The following is a 20,486-nucleotide window of genomic DNA, read 5'->3' as shown; positions in this document are numbered from 1 at the left end:
AGCTTCATCACGCCTACTCATTTCCCTCGAATTATCCCATAGCGTATGAAAGCTGTCGTTGTTGTTGTGAGCCCCATCATACCAAAGTTATACATCCACCTCCGCCCTGCTCCAGTGCGTGCCCCAGGAAGGCTGGGCCGGGCTCCACAGCGCTCGCTTGGGGGCTTCCGAGGGGGCCGGGGTGCCCTGCTCCTCATCTTCCTACTCCAGCACACGCCCCGGGAGGGCTGGGCCTGCACCAGGCTTCGAGGCGCTCGCTTGGGGGTTGCCGAGGGAGGCGGCCGGGCAACTCTGCTCCTAGTCATCCTTCCGTGCCCCCAGTGGCCGCTCGAAGAACAACAAAAGAATCGCACTTTCCGCGGTCCAAAATACGTCGCTATTTTGGGGGGGGGGGAGCGCTATCAAAGCAGGACACGTCGGAGTACTTCACGGTAACAGCAGATTATAAGGTAGAAAATATCAACGTCCTTTGCATGCAATTCGCAGTAATTGCACAGTATAAAGCTGGTGTGATAGAGCTCGGTGTCAGTTTCATCCTCAGCCCTGTAAATCCCCATCAAAGAACGTGTCAATTTCATCCTCCGCTTTGGTCAATTCCGTCCCCAAACAACTTATAATGTGAAAACTTTAAACAGCAGCCTTTCCCAGGTGGTGCCCTCCAGCTCTTTGGGACTTCAGGCTCCATCGGTAGGCATGATTGGGCGACGGCTGAGGGCCCCCACCCCAGGAGCCCACTCGTAAACATGCCCTGGAATCACTGCTGCTTTTCAGCCTTGCAACCTGCTTGTTCACCTGCCTTTTGCCCGAGTGCTGGACTAGATGGACCCTTGGTCTGATCCAGCAGGGATCCTCTTATGTTCTTAGAACCAGAGAGCCAGTGTGGTGTAGTGGCTAGTGTTGTGTAATGCTTACAGTGTTGGACTAGGAGTTGGGAGATCCGGGTTCTAGTCCCCGCTTGGCCATGGAAACTCACTGGATGACTTTGGGCCAGTCACAGACTCTCAGCCCAACCTACCTCACAGGGTGGTTGTCGTGAGGATAAAACGGAGGGTGATGTACTCCACCGTGGGTTCCTTGGAGGAAAAAAAGGTGGGATCTAAATGTAACAAATGAATAAATAAATAAACTTTGCATTCTCTCTGGGAACACAGCGTCAGCCAGTGAACCCTGCAAGGCAGACGAATATCATGACTTCCCCGCTGCAGACACATGTGGGCTCGGTGTGCCTCGCCTGTCAGTTCTTGGTGGGGGCGAAACGGGACTCCCCGGCTCGCGTCTCCGTCTCTCCGCCTTGCGGTTGTCAAAGGCAGAGGGAAACTTTGCAAAACGGGGCTTTCAGGAGGCCAAAAAGAAAGCGAAGGCTAAGAGGAGCTGCGATGAATTGCTGGCTTGAGCTAGACAGGCCTTGCCTGAGGGCGGTGCCTTGTGCCTGATAGCCCCACTCGGCTCCTCTCCAAAGGGACGGCCCTTTCTCTAGCCGTCCTCCTTCCCCTCCCCCTGTCCAGCCCAGCCCGGCGAGGGCTGCGGAGGCGGCGGCTGGTCAACCTCACTCTTGTCTCTGCCAGCCGTCGCTCCACGCTGCTCGCTCCTCCGCAGCTCCTCCGCAAACAGACCCGCCTCGGTGAGTGAGGGCGCGCCTCTCCCCCGCGGGCTGCGCGTAACGGGGACCCTTTCTTTTTTTGGAGAGGTTTTTCTCCGTGCGTAAAAAGAGCGCACGCCCGTTGCGCGCTTGCTCCGCAGCCAGGAGAAGGAGGGAGGGTGGGTGTGGATCTCCCCTGCAGATCCTGAAACGTGGGGTGCCCCCCATGCACACACACACACACTGAACAAGGGAGGAGAGCGTCCCCTTGCTAGAGAGAAGCACGCACATATACACACCCCAAAACTTGGGTGTCAACTTCGGGGTTCTCCGGGAAATGGCAGAAAAGTGGAATGCTTGCAGGTGAAATTTTGAGTATCTCGAGGAAAGGGAGTGGTCCTCATTGGAACCATGAGAGAAAGGGTGTGGGTTTACTCATGATGAAGTAGGCCGGAAGGTGAGGGGTTCTCCTCTGCTAAATGAGTCCATTTTGGTCTCTCAGATCCGGCATGGTGCCCTCTCTCTAGATGCCACTCTTGTGTTTGGGGTGGGGGCGTGAGGCGAAAATCTGAAATCTTTTGCATGGAGCAAACCGGGTGTCTCCGATTAGGATGGGAGAATTTGGGGCAGAAGTGGAACCCCGGAGAGGATAAAACTGAGTTTAATAATATGAGAAAGGGGAGAGGAATTTCCCCATCCCTGTCTAAAAGTAGGGGAAGTGCGGTTCAGGGGGTTGCCCCCTTAGGAGAGAAGGGTGTTCCTGGCCAGAGGGCGATGGAAAAATTGTAGAAATATAATATACCGTGTTCTGTGTCAGTACAGAAATATACATTGTGTGCTATGTCAGTATAGCAATATTGTTATATGTCATTATAGAAATATATTTGGACCATAGAGCTCAGTATTGCCTCGTCCTTTTGGCCCAACCTGGAAATGCGGGAGGTTGCCCCTGCAGCTTTCTGCCTGCAAAGCATGTGTTTCATCTCTGCTTTCTGGCCCAGTCTCCTTATTTTTGGACTAAAAACTCCCCAGTACCATGAGATTCAGCCAAAGCACAAGGCAAGAAAGCATCCTCGGGATCGGTTAAGGGCATGACTGAACTCTGGGTTAACTCATCCGGGGCTTGGCATGTTGCACCAGGAGCGGCCGGCTGGATCAGATTTAATCCACCGGTAGTTTTGCAAGAATTGACTCCAGTAACCAGCAGGTGTTAGGCTCTGCACTAGAAATTGGCCTGCGGCCCAGCCAGGGGCCTATGCTTTACCTCCAGGTTTACAGGAGGAGGGTTTGCTTGGCTCTGTTTTGCACTCACTCACACACACAAACACACACACACACCCCAGGGAGTGGCGCGCCCAACGTGATTACACAGTGAGCAATCTTTTCCCCCACCCTGGATTGCCAGATTCTGTTCCTGGACAGAAGGCGATAAGGGATTTGCTTGCTTTCTTGGGTGGATCTGACAGGGGAGAAGGCAAAGTGCACAGAGACGAGTCGGCTGGGTTGGGTGAGGAGCCGGACCCATTAATGTGTCTACTGAAGTGCGGGTTATGGAGGAGACTCAGACCAGCCTTTCCCAAGCACCAGTTTGGAACTTCAACTGCCATCAGCCCCAGTTAGCGTGGCCAACGGTCAGGCATTCTGGGAGTTGTGGTCTAATTCTAAGCAGCAGACCGGAGAAGGTTAAAGAACATCAGAAGTGCCCTGATGCTGTATCACACCAAGGGTCCATCTAGTCCAGCACTCTGTTCACACAGGGGCCGACCAGCCATCGGCCAGGGGATGAACAAGCAGGACGTGGTACAACAGCACCCTCCCACCCATGTTCCCCAGCACACAGGCTTACTGCCTGGAATACTGGAGATAGCACACGATCATCAGGTTGGAGTAGACTTTAGAAGGGTTGGCGACCCAAAGTTTTGGATTGCAACTCCTAGAATCCCCAAGCATTGGAGCTGATGGGAGTTGTTGTCCAGAACTTCTAGGGCACCACGTTGCCTTCCTAACGCGGAGTAGAAAGACCTCTGGGAGCGATTGGCGCAGAAATAATGTCAGGGGGGGGTTGGAAACACAGATCCTCACCCGAGCGATCTGTGAAAAGATCCGGAAAAGAGGTAGTGAGTCCCCCGCTTTTCTAACTGCTAAGCCCTTGCGTTAATTTCCCCCTGTTGTCGGTTCTGAATCCCTCTGCATTTTGGAAATATCCTTGCCGTCTGTTGCTAAAGTTCTGCATTTCTGTTCCCCACCGCCACCAACCGCCGCAGTTTCTAGCTCTTAATGGTGACTGAGAGCGCTTCTCAAGGGCGCGTGCAGTTTGTGTGCCTTAAGAGGATCCGTGATCCCAGGGTTTTTAAGCTGATCTTGTGATTTTATGGAAGGGGGGGACGACGGTCACAGACAGCCCCGATGAAAGTGTTCCAGGAAACGGAACAGGCCATGGCATACTGTAGCGGGACCACGCAGGGAGAAGCCTGGGTGTTTTTCTTACGCGTTTCAATGACCTACTTAAGATGGTGTCAGGCCACATGTTGGCAGGAGAACCCGGCTGTTCTGTCATAAGGCCTGAATTCTCCTCCCCAGAGAGTCCAGCTCTCTGGCTCCCCTTTTCCAGCTTTTGCAGAGCCTGAGGGTGGGGCTCGAAACCACTCCAAGAATGATTCATTTTCCACGGCTGGCAATGTTGCAACACTCCTCAGTGGCTGGTGAGGGCCGTCGGGGTGTAACTGTTAGGCTGTGTGACTGACGCTCGCTGGATGTCTTTGGACAGTTTAACCTACCCTGCAGGGTTGTCGTGAGGACAACACAGAGAGGAAGAAGAGGACCATGTGACTCACTTGGGACTCCTCGCAAGAGGAGAAAAGGCGGGGTATAAATATAATAGTAATAGTAGAAATAATAATAATAATAATAATAATAATAGTGAGAGTAATAATCACAATTGTTCCGTTAGTCACAACAGCCATTGGCTTCACATCAAATAAAACTTTACGGAAAGCCTTCAGAAGCTGGGCCTACCAAAATCCAAGCAAAGCCTGTCATATCCTCCCAGAGTGCAGGACACGGAATAATGGGCTCAAGTTAAAGGAAGCCAGATTCCAGCTGGACATCAGGAAAAACTTCCTGACTGTTAGAGCGGTACGACAATGGAATCAGTGACCTAGGGAGGTTGTGGGCTCTCCCACGCTAGAGGTGTTCACGAGGCAGCTGGACAACCCTCCGTCAGGGATGCTTTAGGGTGGATTCCTGCATTGAGCAGGGGGTTGGACTCGATGGCCTTGTAGGCCCCTTCCAACTCTGCTATTCTATGATTCTATGATCCTTCTAGAAAAACCACCATGAGTGAGAAAAAATAGATGATAATAAATGATAATAAGAATAATGTTATGAAGAGCCCTGCTGCAATCCTACTTCCCTCATGGACCAGATGCCCTCCAGGAAGCCTAAACGTGCCTATGGACATCTCCCGCTGAATGGCTTTTGATTCTTTGAGGTGGGCTGCCTCTGTTTTTGGAGGCTCCATTCCTAACTAGGGATGCTAATAAGAAGAGCCCCTTGTGGTCTGTGTAGTCCTGGTGGCCAATACCGGCATCCAAGCCGGTATTTGGCATGCCAGAGGTCCCAGTTTCTACCCCTGGCATTTCCAATTAAAATGCATCTGGCAGAGTCCCTCCATTTGGCGATGTTCCTGTCTTCAGTCATCTGCGTATAGGTGAATGTGATCGCTAATCCACAGGAGATAAACGGTGCAGAGGACTTGTCGACACATGCCGCCTGAAAGAGGCGGCTTTAAAAAAAATACTTGGAGGGAGATGGAATTCTTCCTTTTGACTAATCCCCTAGTAGAAAAGTCCCTGCAAGCAGAAAACTAGCATTGCAGGGGACAGGCTGGCCCGGAACCATCCTGACAGGCTACTTTTCCATGTTGCAGGGATGCTTATTTATTTCTATATTTTAATGTGAAGGAGCATTCAAAAATGCCCATTCCCTCGGTTCATTCATAACTAGAGACACAAGTTGCAAATACAGTACTAGGCGCGGCCATTTGAAGAACCCCTAAAGGTTGGATTGCAGTGGAAGGTGTGACACCTCATATCTGGTCCCACATCCTCCTTTCCACAGGAGCCAGACAGAAAGCTCTGGGATGATTGTCTCCGTCATCTGGTGCTCCAAGGTACACTGCCCCTGCACAGGAAGGCTCTATTTCGCTAACAAGGCGGAATAGTCGGTGACAGAACCGCTCTGTGCCATGAATTCTTTTAACCCCTTTTGAAATGCCGCCTAAGCTATCGCCAGTTGATGCATCTCAAGGCAAGGAGATCCTTAATGGCTTGCTGCGTGCAAGAAGGACTTCCTTTTTGTTCGTCCCTGAACCTATTTCTGATTCACTGACCGGGGCAACTTTTGAGGTCTAGGAAACCCTGCAGTTTTCCTAAATCTAGAGGCCTGCCTGGGAGCAAACGCAAAACTTGCCCTCGAGACCCGAGAGGAGCGGCCTTCTGCGGTGTTCTGGACTACAATTCCCAGCATGCCTGAGCATTGGCTATGCTGTCTGAGGCTGATGGGAACTGAGGTCCCAAACATCTGGTTGGGGAAAGCTAGAGCACAGAACACGAGGCGGAGGCAGCAGCGAAGCGATGTTTCTTCCGACGACGGACGCCCCTTAAAGTAAACAAGGCCTGGCAGCCGCCCGCCCACAGTGAATGAGCACTGGGCTGCGGAACGTAGGCGCCCATTGAGAACCCTCCCTCAGCATGAATGGAATCCCACCTATCCGCAACTCTGTGGGGAAGAAGAACGCCACTATTGTACGCCCTGCGCTGGCAAATTGATATGCTACGCTGACTCAGAGCAGTAGCCTCCCAAGCTGCTGGTTGAGGCCCTGTTCTGGGCACAGAGGAGGGCTGTGTGGTAGAGTGGCTAAAGCACTGAGCTGGGGCGTGGTTTTCAAAGCTTTGCTGAGCTCTCAAGTTGAACGAGCCTCTCATTCTCCCATCACCACCTCCCTCTTGTCTTTCTCTCTCTGACCGTGTTCAGACAACACGCTAAACCACAGTGGTTAAGCATTTTGAGCGAAAGGTCGGGCCCGTTCAGACGACACGCTAAGCCAGGGTTAAACCGTGGTTATGTAGCCACCGTGGCTAGGAATGGTTCACACACGACGTGCTAAGCTATCATGTTTAGTTCAAAATGCTTCACCGCCTTGGCTTAGCAGCATGTCGTCTGGACAGACCCAATCTCATGCTGATTTGAATGCTCTTCCTAGTTTAAAGAAAACCAGCTTTGCTTCTTGTCAATGAGAGCTAGACATGTGGATTCAATGGAACCTCCAGGTTTGGAGGCAGTCTACCTTTGAATAACAGTTTCTGGGAAATCGCGGCAGGCGGAGGAGGCCATCGCTTTCCCGTTCTACCTGCAGGCGCCCTGTAAGTAAGCGTCTGCATGGCCATTGTGGAAACCGGATGCTGGACGAGATAGGTCAGGGGTGCACAACCTCTTTCAGCCCGTGGGCCGAACTCCATTCCGGAGGAGCTCTCAGGGGGCTGCAGGGGGCGGGGCCAAAGGCAGAAAGGGGCGCGGCCAAAAATGCCAGCTTATTTTAGCTCAAAGCACCTACTGCAAGGAACTAAGCCTTAGGGGAAACATTTCCATCTTTTAGAACGGGTAAAACAGCTCAAAAGCCAGGTTCATGGGTGGTAGGAGGAAAGAAGGAAGGCCATGGGATGGGGCTGTGGCCTTCTGGGGAACTGGGATCCCCACTGGGCAGGATATGGGCAGGGCCTAGGGTTCCCCAACCCTGTGATTAGCCTTTGACTCAAGGTTTGCCTTTCCATGGAGACGGATTCGAAGCTCTAGCGCTATTTCCCTGGACTTGCTATATTTCTGCATGCGGGGAGTTTATTTCTTGGGAGAGGGTGGCTTTCCACTCAGGGCATCTCTACCACCACACCCCCAGTCTGAAACAGGATAGCCCAGGATGGGCCGCGCCCCTCTGGTTTCTTCCGGGTTTCTTCCGGGGTGTAACCAAGGCCCATTTTCAAACACTGACGGGATTCATTTCTGCAGCATCAGCGTCTCAGCAATGCTGACAGGGAAGCTTTGGGGGAAATGTCGTGTGCGCGCCTCAAGCTGCTCCCAGATTCAGCCCCCTTGTTTCATTCACTTCCGTGACTCAGATTCAAATCAGAGAATATTTCATCTAGCACCCGGAATTAAACCTGTGCCTTTTAAGACATAGTTGTTATTGTTATTGTTTATTTATTTATTTTATTACATTTATATACGCCCCATAGCCGAAGCTCTCTGGGCGGTTTACAAATAAATATTGATGACGATGATGATGATGATAATAATAATAATAATAACAACTCCTTGCTCATGGTGGTTTTTCTAGATGGACGTGACAGGCATTGCCAAATCATGCTGTCTTTTACTGGTTCAGAAATTTCCTCACTATTGAACATGTTTTGAGTATGACTGTTTTCTGAATGTCGGTGTGGATGTATTTTGGTAGGTGCAGTTTCTGAAGGTTTTCTGTAAATTTTTCTGATGTGATTCCCACGACTAACAGAATACTTGTATCTTTTTCCTGTTGCCATAGTTCTTTAACTTCGATAGCCAGTGGTGTATATTTTTTTCTCTTTTTTCCTCTTCCCTCTCTACAACATTTTTGTCATTCGGTATTGCTATATCAATGAGGTAGGTGTGTTCTTTTTTGCCTATAACTGTTATGTCCGGTCGGTTGCAAGGTATTGTCTTGTCTGCATGAATTGTTCTGCCCCAGTATACTTTATGACCTGCATTTTCCTAGATTGTTTCGGGTGAGTATGCATAGTATGGTGTAGGTTGTTTAAAGAGGTTGAATTCGATGGCCAGTTGCTGGTGAATTATTTTTGCAGCTATATTGTATCTGTCTGTATAGTCCATTCCTGCCAGAATTTTACACCACCTTTTACATAGCCTATAGTTTTTTGGAATTGATGACATTTTCTACATGACACTGTTATCTTTCAGGGTGTATTTTTGGTAGTTCTTGGTTGCTATAACTTGATCCTGTATGGCTATTAGGTATCCTTCTGTTTCAGAAAATAGCTCACCCTTCCTGAGCCATCCACGTGATTGTTCTTTGTTTATTTGTGGGTTCTGTATTACGTTGTATTGCTTACCGTGGAGTGCTTTTCCTGCCCATTTTTCATTTTTCTCTGCGAGTGCGCCTGGCCGTGTTCGGTCTTCATTTTGTAGTACTAGGTTGAGCGGGGTGTAGTTTTTATCTGCTTTCACTATGGCTTTATGAATGGGGGGTGTTTTTAGCGTGGAAGAATTCTCTGAGTGGTTTTATCTGTTTCGCATGAGTTGTGTCAATGTCCAGCACAAACCCCTTCTTCCCGCTTTGTTGCTGATTGTTATTCTTTCAGTGTGTGAGTTGGGATGGAGCATGCGTGTTTTGTGAGTTCAGTGCGGTTATTATTAAATAATAATAATAATTTCCCCCTCTCTGCAGTGCACAGAGTTCCTAAGACGCCTCTAAATGGATTGAAGTTCTTAGCATTGCTGAAGTCTGCTTATAAATCTTTAACACCTCTCTCTCTCTCTCTCTCTCTCTCTCTCTCTCTCTCTCTCTCTCTCTCTCCCTCTTTCTATGCGGTGGCTAGGACTTGTGTTTGCAGAGGGGGGTCCCAAGCAAAACAGGCACACCCAGATCAGCTGGAACTTGCAAATCACCAGCCTTAAGGGACGATTACCTTATTTCATCCTGTTTGGGGCAGAGGGGAGAATCAGGGATTTATATTCTGGACCAAGAGGAACTTAATTTTCCAGTTCATATAAACCAGCCTTCCTCAACCTGGGGCGCTCCAGATGTGTTGGACTACAACTCCCAGAATGCCCCAGCTGGAGCGCCCCAGGTTGAGGAAGGCTGATATAAACGATGCCAATTGAAGCAGGACGTCCTAATTCTGCCGATTTGCGCGTAACATTCCAATTATTATGGCAATTGAAACAGGGCGCCCTAATTTCAATTTCAGTTGCTGCTGCTTTTCATAGTTTTACTGGGTAGGGGAGCTAAAGAACTGCTCCTAACCTGTGTAACTCCTTGGGACATGAGAAGATGCCATCCCCTCGGCCCATTTAGCTTAGTATTGGCAACACTGACTGGCAGCAGCGGTTCTCCAGGGATCCAGGCTGGAATTTTTCCACCACTGCCTGAAGCTGCCGTGGATCGAACCCAGGACCTCCTGCATCCAAAGCACTGCACCTGAGCGATGGCCTCTCTCACTGCAGAAATTCAAATTTGTGGCCCTCTCTGGAGCCAGAAACTAGGCGGCCCACAGTCTTAGATGGCTGGAGCGGAGCAGGGAAAGAAAAGTATTGGACAAATCAATGGAAACAGATAAAAGTGATGGTAGCTACATAGAGCCTCCATTTTCAGGGGTAGTCTACCTCTGATGCTGGAGATGAACTTAAAGGGACTTGCTCTCACCCCCTGCTTAGGATGCTTCCCCCAAGGCATTTGGCTGACCACAGCCGGAGACAGAATCCTGGGCTTGTTCCACAATGAGTTTGATCCTGTAGGGCAGTTGATGTTCCCACTAGGGATGTGCTCCGCTCCGATTAGGAGCGTAGAAGCAGTAGCGGATTGGCCTGCTCCGCCTTACCCAGAGGCGGAGTAGGAGCGGACCGCGGACCCCCTAGAAGCAAGGCGAAGAGAAGCGGCCATTTTTCGGAGCTCCGAGTTCAGGCGGAGCGCTTCGGTCGCCATCTTGAAAACATTTCGCCATAGGATTGCATTGCGCAAATAATCGCGCATAACTACGTTGTTTTTGAAGCTATCATTCTGAAAATTCTTGTGCACAGAGAGTCGTGGATGGGGGTCATTTTGAGACCACTCTCACCTCTCTGCATCGTACGGGTCGCGGGCTATATTTTTGTGAAAATCGGGTCAACCGCGCGGCTCAAACTGCGTTTTCGGCTTTTCGCCCATAGGATTGCATTGAGGGAAAGAATCGGGGATAACTGGGGGGGGGGTTAAGCTATCATTCTGAAAATTCTTGTGCACAGAGAGTCGTGGATGGGGGTCATTTTGAGACCACTCTCAACTTTCTGCATCGTACGGGTCGCGGGCTATATTTTTGTGAAAATCGGGTCAACCGCGCGGCTCAAACTGCGTTTTCGGCTTTTCGCCCATAGGACTGCATTGAGGGAAAGAATCGGGGATAACTGGGGGGGGGGTTAAGCTATCATTCTGAAAATTCTTGTGCACAGAGAGTCGTGGATGGGGGTCATTTTGAGACCACTCTCACCTCTCTGCATCGTACGGGTCACGGGCTATATTTTTGTGAAAATCGGGTCAACCGCGCGGCTCAAACTGCGTTTTCGGCTTTTCGCCCATAGGATTGCATTGAGGGAAAGAATCGGGGATAACTGGGGGGGGGTTTAAGCTATCATTCTGAAAATTCTTGTGCACAGAGAGTCGTGGATGGGGGTCATTTTGAGACCACTCTCAACTTTCTGCATCGTACGGGTCGCGGGCTAGAATTTTTTAAAAAATCGGCGGGAAAAATACCTTTTTCAAAGGGCTGAGGGGCAGAGTCAGCTCCCGGTCATGATGATCCCAAAGTTGGAGGAGGGCATAGGCAAAACAGGTAACTTGGGATTCTGGGAAACTTCTCTTTCTTCATCTGAACGGGCTTTTCCCCGTGTTTTTTAACACACCTCGCAGGGATGTTGTGTGTGGGGTGCCCGATTTTCAAAAATTCGCCAAAAATCAGGGGATGATGGGATTGCTTTGAAACTTGGCGTGCGTGTGTATATCCCCATGAGGTGTCATGGTGCCAAACATGAGGTTTCTAACTTGAACAGAAAAAAAGTTGTATAATTTTTTAGCTTTCAATGCAAGCCTATGGGGGGGGGGAAACGGAGCTCCGGATCCGGATCCGGAGCTCCGGGCGGAGCGGAGCGGAAGTGGGCGGAGCGGGGGCGGGGCGGAGCGGCCCGATCCGAAAAATGGCGGATCTGCAAGTGAAGCGGAGCGGGGGGTCCGTGCACACCCCTAGTTCCCACGTCCTAGAGCCTGGTGCAGGCTTCACCAACCCATCAGCCCCACCCAGCACAGTCAGGAAAGCTGGGAGTTGATGTCCAGGCAGTGGAGGCTGGTGGCTCCGTTACTGTGGGGCGGATTCACGCCACCACCCCCCTCCAGCCCAGAACATCTGCAGAGAACCAGGCTGGACAAGACCGCTCCTAACCCCTTCCAGTTTCGCCCAGTGCTCGTACAGAAACCGAGATTTTGCGAGCAAAACCATTTCACGTGTGTCTGTTTTGAAGAGGCAGATGGATAAAAAGGGCGGCTTCCAACCCCACTGGCCACGCTTTGGACGCTGGTTCTTGTGCTTTTCTCTCTGATCATGAGGACTAGAAACGCACTCTGCGTAAATTAAAATGAAAACTTGAATGCGTCAAGATCCAGCACTGTACAGGCCAGTTCAGGGCAGATTTAAGAGCAGCCGTGAAGGGACCGAGGTCTGTTGGTACTCCAAAGAACTCACGTTCTTATTTATTTTATCCGAATTCAAGTTTCTAGCCCATTTTGTTGTCAATATCATTTTGAAAAAGCCTGCTGAAGCTTCAGAAGCCAAAGAGGGGAGGGGTGTGTGGGAATCAGAATTTCGTTGTCCTCCGGTAACACCTTACCCCATCTCTGTGATTTCCCCAAACCGATTACACAAAACAGTCAGATTGCCAAATCCGTTGGGCAAAATATGAGAAGCGATAACAGTTTGCTCAAGGTGCACGATTCGCGCACCGCTTTCTTTTCTCTCTCTCTCTCTCTCTCTCTTTTTTAGCTCTCTGTTTAAAAGGAGCAAGTCGCTAGACCTTAAGATGGCAAAGGGCGTGGCCTGATGGAAGGGGAGGGCGCAACGCGGTTGTAAAGTGCCAAATTCCTCCCCAACTTTTGCCGTTTTAACCACTTATACATGATCAGGCCTATCCAGATCAATGTAAAATCAAGAATTTTTGAGATGTCTTGGCTCCTGTTCTAATGTTGTTCTCCGCCTTGATCCAAAGGGAGAGGCAGGTGAGAAATAAATATGAGATGATGATGAATGGTTTGGATGCTTTTTTTAAAAAGTGTGCATAGTGCCGGAGATGGCTCTGTTGGAATCACCTCCAGTGAGGCCAACGTTTGGCAAATACCGGCCAAAATAGGGCGGTAAAATAGGGCTCAGGACTGCGATGGGTGGGTCGTTCCACTCTGGCAGCAGCCGCCGAGGAGAGAACGTTAGGAAACATGTGCCAGGTCCGTTGAGCCCTGTTTATTCATCACAGCAATTGGAAGAGATGTTAATTCTCATTCCTTCTCTCTCTCTCTCTCACTCCTATCATCAATCCCCTGCACATTGGACACAGATACACAACACACACACACACACACACACACAAAATAAACCTGATTTCACGGCCACGCTTAATCCCTTTCAACCCACGGGTCGGTGCTAACAGGAGTTTCTGAGCTGGTCCGGAATGCCTTTCCCTCCCCACCCGGTCAGCGCACCCAGCGCTGCGCGGCTGTTGTGGGAATCCTTCCAGAACGTTCCAGGGAAGCCGCGGGTGATGAAGGGGCGAGTGGGCGTCAGGAGGGTGACTTTCTCTGAACCGCACCCTGCAGCATTTCTTTGTTGCGATAGTTTGCTCTGATTTGACGGCCTCCCGGCGTGGCGACTGATTCTTTAGACCACCCACCCGACCGAGAGGGAAAGATAACGGTTGTGGCGCCTTCAGGAGAGAGAGAGAGAGAGATACGCATGGCACATGGTTCGATTGCGCCATGCGCTTTGCTTCCGCAGCATCGTCCTTTCGTGGATATGGCGGTATCTGTGCCTGCCGAAGTCTTGGAATGGTTTCGAGGGTTCCGCCAAAACTGAACACAGGAACGTAGGAAGTGGCTGCCTACTGAGTCAGGCCATCGTTCATCTAGTCCAGTATTGCCGACACTGACTGGCAGCAACTGCTTTCCAGGGCTTCAGGCAGGATTTCTTTCCCTGGCCTTCCTGGAGAAGCCGAGAATCGAACCCGGGGCCTTCTGAATGCAAAGCACGTGCTCTATCATGCTGAGCAATGGCCCCTACCATGTCCCTGGGGAGACGTGGGTCCATAGAGCAATAAGAGTTGGAGGGCACCTTGGAGGCCATCTAGTCTAACCCCGTGCCCCGCCTCTTCCAACAAGGGGGAGCCCATAACCAAGCCTCTGGGTGGGTCGTTCTGCTCTGTCTGACACCTTTTTTCCTAGCGTTCAACCAAAATCCACCTTCATAAGAACATCAGAAGAGCCCTGCTGGATCAGACCAAGGGTCCATCTAGCCTAGCACTCTGTTCACACAGTGGCCAACCAGCCGTGGACCAACAAACAGGATGTGGTGCAACAGCACCCTCCCACCCATGTTCCCCAGCAACTGGTGCACACAGGCTTACTGCCTGGGATACTGGAAAGAAGCTCCTGCCATTCACTTCCAGCCACCCTCTTCTTGTGTTCTGACTGGCCATGATTAGAGAGCCAGCATGGTGTAGTGAGTTAGAGCGTTGGACTGGAAGCCGGGAGATCCAGGTTCTAGTCCCTATTCAGCCACAAAGCTCACTTTGGGTGACTTTATTTATTTATTTTATTTATTACATTTATATACCGCCCCACAGCCGAAGCTCTCTGGGCGGTTGACAACAGTTAAAAATGGTAAACATTAAATTAAAAAGTATAAAAAGCACAGACTCTCAGCCCGACCCACCTCACAAGGTTGTTGTTGTGAGGATAAAATGGAGAGGAGGAGGACCACGTCAGCCACCTTGGGTTCCTTGGAGGAGAGGGAAAAGGCAGGAGATAAATAGATCCCAAAATGGAACCTCCACATTCAGAGGTAGTCTACCTCCAAGTAGAGGACGTGGGGAGAAACCCGACTTAAGAACAAATGCCCTAACTGGGGGCTAATTGGACGCGATGGGTCACAAATGAGAGTCCGGATGAGGGTCTGATCCAGCAGGGATTCTTCCGATTAGCTATGAGGGTTAGGTTGCAATGGAGCCTCCAGATGCAGAGGCAGTATACCCTCAGATGCTCAGAGGGGAGGGCACATACCAGAGAAGACCGCTAGTGCCTGTTTTGTGCTCTGTGTGTGGCTTTTCCAAGGGCACCTCTGGTTTGGTTGGCCGCCGGCGAAGGGTTTTGGAAGGCAGAGGGTGTGTCTTGGACGTGCCAGCCAGGAGGAAGAGGAGGAGGAGGAGGAAGGGGGGTGGAGGAAGGGAAACACTTTGGATCCATTCCCAGCCAACGCCTCCTCCCCTAGGCAGAACCCTCCTCTGATAGGAACCAGATGGTCAGTTTCAAACGTTCCTGGCAAGCCCAACGGGCCGCTGATCAAAGACAATGCAGTTGGCGGAGGCCAGGCCTGGAGGGGTTATGGAAGGAATGCGAACAGAGCGGTAAGAAAAAGGGGAAAAAACCAAAGACGTTGAGTCAGCTACGCTAAGCAGATCAAAACCAGCGATTCAAGTTCCGTCTCTGGCTGCCTGCTGAGCTCAGGAGAAATTTCCCAAGAAGTCGCTCTCGGGTCATAACAAACCAAGGCGGCACTTTGCACTCGCTCAGATGTGCTCTTGACACACACACACTGGAGGCCCGGCCTGCAGCAGCCAGCCTTCCCCCTGGTGTATTTTTGATTGTATAAAAGGAGTTTCCAGCGCTATAGCCAATAGTAAACATCCCTGCGAAATGTGAGCCGTTGGAAGGAACGGTTTCGTCCCTAAACAACGGTCTCCGATTTTCACGTGCAGTTTGTTTATTTATTTATTTATTGCATCTATATCCCGCCTTTTTTCCTGCAAGGAACCCAAGGCGGCGTACCTAATCCTCCTCCTCTCCATTTTATCCTCACAAACAACAACCCTGTGAGGTAGGTTGGGCTGAGAGTCTGTGACTGGCCCGACCGTTCACAGACGGATTCGAATTTTGTTCTCGCGATGGGGAAAAATACGCAAATTGCTCAGTAAGAAAGTTCGCAACAATTGGCATAATTTACGTTAGTGCGTAACATTTAGCGGGTTGTCCATTCCATTCGACTTTTCCTCGCATATATTTTCCAGCATGGCATACGTCTCAGCAGACACATGTGTGTTTCCCTGCAAAAGAATTTGCATAAATTTCAGGGAAAAGAAAAATCTGGAAGTCTGCGGACTCCGCATGGCCCGAGGAGGCCAGTGCACATGCCAGATTCTTAGAAATCCTAATACGTTTTAGTCTGTCTCGAATTTATCCAGGATCCCTAGTGAACAGTCACCATTTTACTCTTGCCCTTTCACCCTCAGTAGGTAGAATGTTGGCAAACATTCCATGTCTCAGCTAATGGGCTGGAAACACATCAGTTTGTATCTCCAGCAAGTAAGATCTCAGGTGTCTGAAACCGTGAAGAACAGCTGCCAGTCAGAGCAGGCAACTCTGGGCTCCATGGAGAAAGGTATAAGGAAGCCTCCTAGGTCCCGTCGTTAGCATGAAAACTTTGAACAGGAATCGTTGCAGAAAATCCTCTATGCAGAACGGATCAAAATAGTCCCAAACCAGGAAAAGCTACGCCTGTTGAATTCTGTCCTGTCCTCCAGTAGATAAAGGAGTCTTGCCAGCAAAAGGAAGCAATCCACAGAATAGAATTAGTTCCAATCCCACACTCAGATTTCGGCTGGGGGTTTCCTGCTTTTCTCTGATTGTGAGGGCTAGAATGGCACTTTTCTTAAATTAAAATGAGAACTAGCTCTGCACAGGAGTTTTAAGGGCAGCCAAGAAGGAGTCAAGCCGTGCTGGTACTCCAAGTTTGTCAACCTGTGAGAATTGCTATTCATTGGTGTGTGTTTTTAAAAAATCAAGTTTCTAGTCCTTTTTGCTGCCAAGATGATGATGATTTTATTTCTTACCCGCCTCTCCATCCTGATCAAGGAGGGAAAAGCAATAAGTATAAAATACTGATTAAAAACAGTATACATTGTTAAAACTTCCTAAAAAAACCATCCTAAAAGCATCCTAAAATTCCACTGGATAGGCCTGCCGGAAGAGATCAGTCTTTATAGCTTTCTTAAATGCTAAAAGACAAGTTGACGAATCTCCTCCGGCAGGCCATTCCACAGTCTGGGAGCAGCAGAAGAGAAGGTCCTCTGGGTAATACCTGTCAGCCTTGTTTTTGTTGACTGGAGTAAATTCTCCCCAGAGGACCTGAGTGTGCGGGGCGGATTGTACGGGAGAAGGTGATCCCACAGGTAACCCGGACCCAAACCATGTAGGGCTTTAAAGGTGATAACACACACTTTATATTTCGCCCGGAAACTAATTGGCAGCCAGTGAAGAGATTTTAAAACTGGTGTAATGTGGTCACCCCTAGATATTATAATAATAATAATAATAATAATAATAATAATAATAATAATAATAATAATTTATTATAATCATAATTAAATGTATTATTTAGCAAAACCAATTTCAATGACGCAAAAGTGCACGATAAAGATGGCAAAATATGAGAAACGATGCCAGTTTGCTTGACCTGCATGATTCATGCGCGGACGGCTATTTTTAGGCGCTCCGCGCAAAGAACAGGAATTGCCTGGATTGCAAAGTCTTTTCAGTTGTCCGCCCAGTGGAAAGATTTGTGGTGTTGATGCAGCAGTGAAAAGTAGCTTTGGTCTAGTTTCTCTCCTTCCTCCTCCGTCCATCAAGGTACTGAAAGGTGGAAGTCATCCGCTCTCTCTGTCTCGCCCTCTGCAGGCTTGGACACGTTCCAGAGAACCACACAACAAGATGCCGTCCCAGTTAGAACACGCCATGGAGCAAATCATGTTCACGTTTCACAAATTTGCTGGCGAGAAAAACTACCTGAATAAAGAAGACCTCCGGCAGCTGATGGAGAAGGAGGTGCCGGGTTATATGGAGGTGAGCAGTGCAGGTGGCCCTGGATTTGGGTAGAACTCTGGCATGACCCACTGTTTGATGCTCATTTCATAGAATCATAGAATAGCAGAGTTGGAAGGGGCCTACAAGGCCATCGAGTCCAACCCCCTGCTCAATGCAGGAATCCACCCTAAAGTGTCCCTGACAGATGGTTGTCCAGCTGCCTCTTGAAGGCCTCTAGTGTGGGAGAGCCCACAACCTCACCAGGCAACTGATTCCATTGTCGTACTGCTCCAACAGTCAGGAAGTTTTTCCTGATGTCCAGCTGGAATCTGGCTTCCTTTAACTTGAGCCCGTTATTCCATGTATTTCCCACCCGTTATTTCCCATCATGGTTTCCTGAAGGAGAAATTAAATGCACCCAGGCATTTAACCAACCATACCTCCAAGTCCAAGGTGGCCACTTTTTCATGAGAAGAACATAAAAAGAGCCCTGTTGGATCAGACCGAGGGTCCATCTAGTCCAGCACTCTGTTCACACAGTAACCAACCAGCTGTTGACCCACAAGCAGGACATGGGGCATCAGCACCCTCCCACCCCTGTTCCCCAGCAACTGGCATATATAGCTTTGCTGCCTCTGAGCCTGGAGTTGGCACATAGCCATCAGGGCTAGTAGCCATGGATAGCCTTCTCCTCCAGGAATTTATCCAACCCCCTTTTCAAGCCATCCAAAGTGGTGGCCATCTCCACATCCTGTGGTTGTGAGTTCCATAGTTTAACTCTGCACTGTGTGAAGAAGTCCTTCCTTTTATTTGTCCTGAATCTCCTACCAGTCAGCTTCATGGGATGACCCCTTTGGGTTCTAGTATTTTGCGAGAGGGAGAGAAATGTCTCCCTGTCCACATTCTCCACACCAGGCATAATTTTGTACTCCTCTATCCTGTCTCTCCTCAGCCTCCTCTTTTCCAAGCTAAACAATCCCAGCTGTTGTAACCTGCCCTCATAGGGGAGATGCTCCAGTCCCTGGATCATTTGAGCCGCCCTTTCCTGCATTGCCAAAATAGAGAGCCATGGAGGACACGGGATTGCAGAACAGTGCATGCTCTGATGAATGTCTGCTGAATATAATGAACCGGAAATACAATCCATCTCACCTGAGCAAGAAAGGCTGAGGCCAGGTTCTCTGTGTGTCTGTTCAGCCCAGGTGCTAACTGTGGATGAGCAAATTGAAGACACACACACACACTTGTGTTTTTGGCTCCATTAACATCTGCACTCACCTCCAGACATTGGAATTAGAGGGAATACCCCAAAGGCAAAAAAAATATGAAAGGGAATTGCCGGGGACAGGAAGCAGAAATGTAACATGATAGCACTCTTCAAATACTTAAAAGGTTGTCACACTGAGGAGGGTCAGGATCTCTTCTCGATCCTCCCAGATTGCAGGACACAGACTCAAGGGCTCAAGTTACAGGAAGCCAGATTCCGGCTGGACATCAGGAAAATCTTCCTGACTGTTAGAGCAGTACAACAATGGAACCAGTGACCTAGGGAGGTTGTGGGCTCTCCCACACTAGAGGCCTTCAAGAGGCAGCTGGACAACCATCTGTCAGGGATGCTTTAGGGTGGATTCCTGCCTTGAGCAGGGGGTTGGACTTGATGGCCTTAGAGGTCCCTTCCAACTCTACTATTCTATGATTCTATGATCCTTGGTCAATAGGACATACATTTTGGCTCAGTTCAGACAACATGTTAGTCAACGCAGTGTGAAAACTCCACTCAACGGTGGAGGTACTCCCCATACTACATGTTCTAACTCCACTGTTGTGTGACTGTGGGCTATTGTGGAGTTGAGTCAAATCCATTGATTGACATTTTCTCCAACGTCTCTTCTCCCCCGGTCCTCCTGATGGCATCCCATCAGCCATTGCTGCAATAAAAAAAAACCAATCCTGGTGGCTCTCCTAGAGTGGCACTCACTCCTTTCGCCTCTCTTGCCAGGGAACTCTGTAGCCAACTCAACACAACAGAGAACTCCACGGAGCCCGTCACACAACATTTGTACAGGAACTCTCCTCTGCACCACGTGGATCTTCTGGGTGGAGTGTTTTCCCCCAAAAAAACCCCTCCACCGTTGCATGGAGTTTTCCTGCCAGGCAACACGTTTCTCAACGGTGGTGTAAGAACGCCACCGTGGAGTTCTGAAACCACAGTTGAGAAAGGCGTTGTCTGAACTGAGCCTTTAAAGACTCTTCTCTTTCCCTTCCTTGCCCTTTTCTCTCAGAACCAGAAGGATCCGATGGCCATCGACCGGATCATGAAGAACGTGGAAGAATGCCGAGATGGCAAAATTGGCTTTGAGGGCTACCTCTCCCTGATCGCCGGGCTCACCAACGGCTGCAACGAGTATTATGTGAAGAAGATGAAGCCGATAGGAAAGAAATATTGAAGAAGTATTGGCCGATTAATCCACCCTACCTAGCAACTTTTCAAGAACCCATTCTTTCTGCTTAAAAGTGCCACATCCTGTCTCAGACCTAACAAGGAGGGGAAAGCCAAAGGCAAGGGGTGGAACCAAAGATATATCTTAGAAAATATTTAATGTTTTTGCCAACACGTTTCAGATTTTTAAAGCCCTTCTTAAGGGCAATTCAAATAAGAGTATTATTTCAATTTTCTCTAGAGCGAAATGATCTCATTTTTGGTTCAACCTTTTGCCTTTCGCTTTTTTCCCCTTGCTATTTGGGGTTTCCTTTCTTTTTTGCGGCTTTCAGACTTAACAACCCAGCTTTGGAGTTTGGTACGGGGTGCTGCCGTCCCGAACCGAAACAAATAAAATCTTACTCTTCTATTCTTTCCGTGAAATGTCCAGATCCCAAAGTCGCTCACCCTGCTGACTCCAGGAACGAGTAAGCGTGTCCTTTCCCTATGCTGTTTTCCTCGCCTTGGCTGTGAAATAAAACAATTTTTTTTTCATATGGGTGAGCCTGTTT

General features: G+C 49.5%; 1 protein-coding gene across 1 annotated transcript; it reads left to right on the top strand.

Moving 5' to 3' along the window:
* Nucleotides 1–1,526: 1,526 nt before the first annotated feature.
* On the top strand, nt 1,527–20,029 carry S100A10 (S100 calcium binding protein A10). Its single transcript, XM_063146045.1, has 3 exons — nt 1,527–1,621; nt 17,370–17,534; nt 19,778–20,029. Exons 2-3 carry the CDS (start codon nt 17,403–17,405, stop codon nt 19,940–19,942), a joined length of 297 nt encoding a protein of 98 aa, XP_063002115.1. The 5' UTR covers nt 1,527–1,621; nt 17,370–17,402; the 3' UTR covers nt 19,943–20,029.
* The last annotated feature ends 457 nt before the right edge of the window (nt 20,030–20,486 follow it).

Source organism: Elgaria multicarinata, chromosome 21, assembly GCF_023053635.1.
Source record: "Elgaria multicarinata webbii isolate HBS135686 ecotype San Diego chromosome 21, rElgMul1.1.pri, whole genome shotgun sequence".
Classification (NCBI taxonomy): domain Eukaryota; kingdom Metazoa; phylum Chordata; class Lepidosauria; order Squamata; family Anguidae; genus Elgaria; species Elgaria multicarinata.
Note: the sequence above shows the minus strand (reverse complement) of the source record. Positions and strands in the feature narration are given on the sequence as shown.

Bases quoted from the DNA above. Each gene is read 5' to 3' on its own strand.
- S100A10 (XM_063146045.1), top strand. From the start codon at position 17,403: ATGCCGTCCCAGTTAGAACACGCCATGGAGCAAATCATGTTCACGTTT. The intron at 17,535-19,777 runs GTGAGCAGTGCA...CTTTTCTCTCAG, and splicing joins AGGTGCCGGGTTATATGGAG to AACCAGAAGGATCCGATGGC.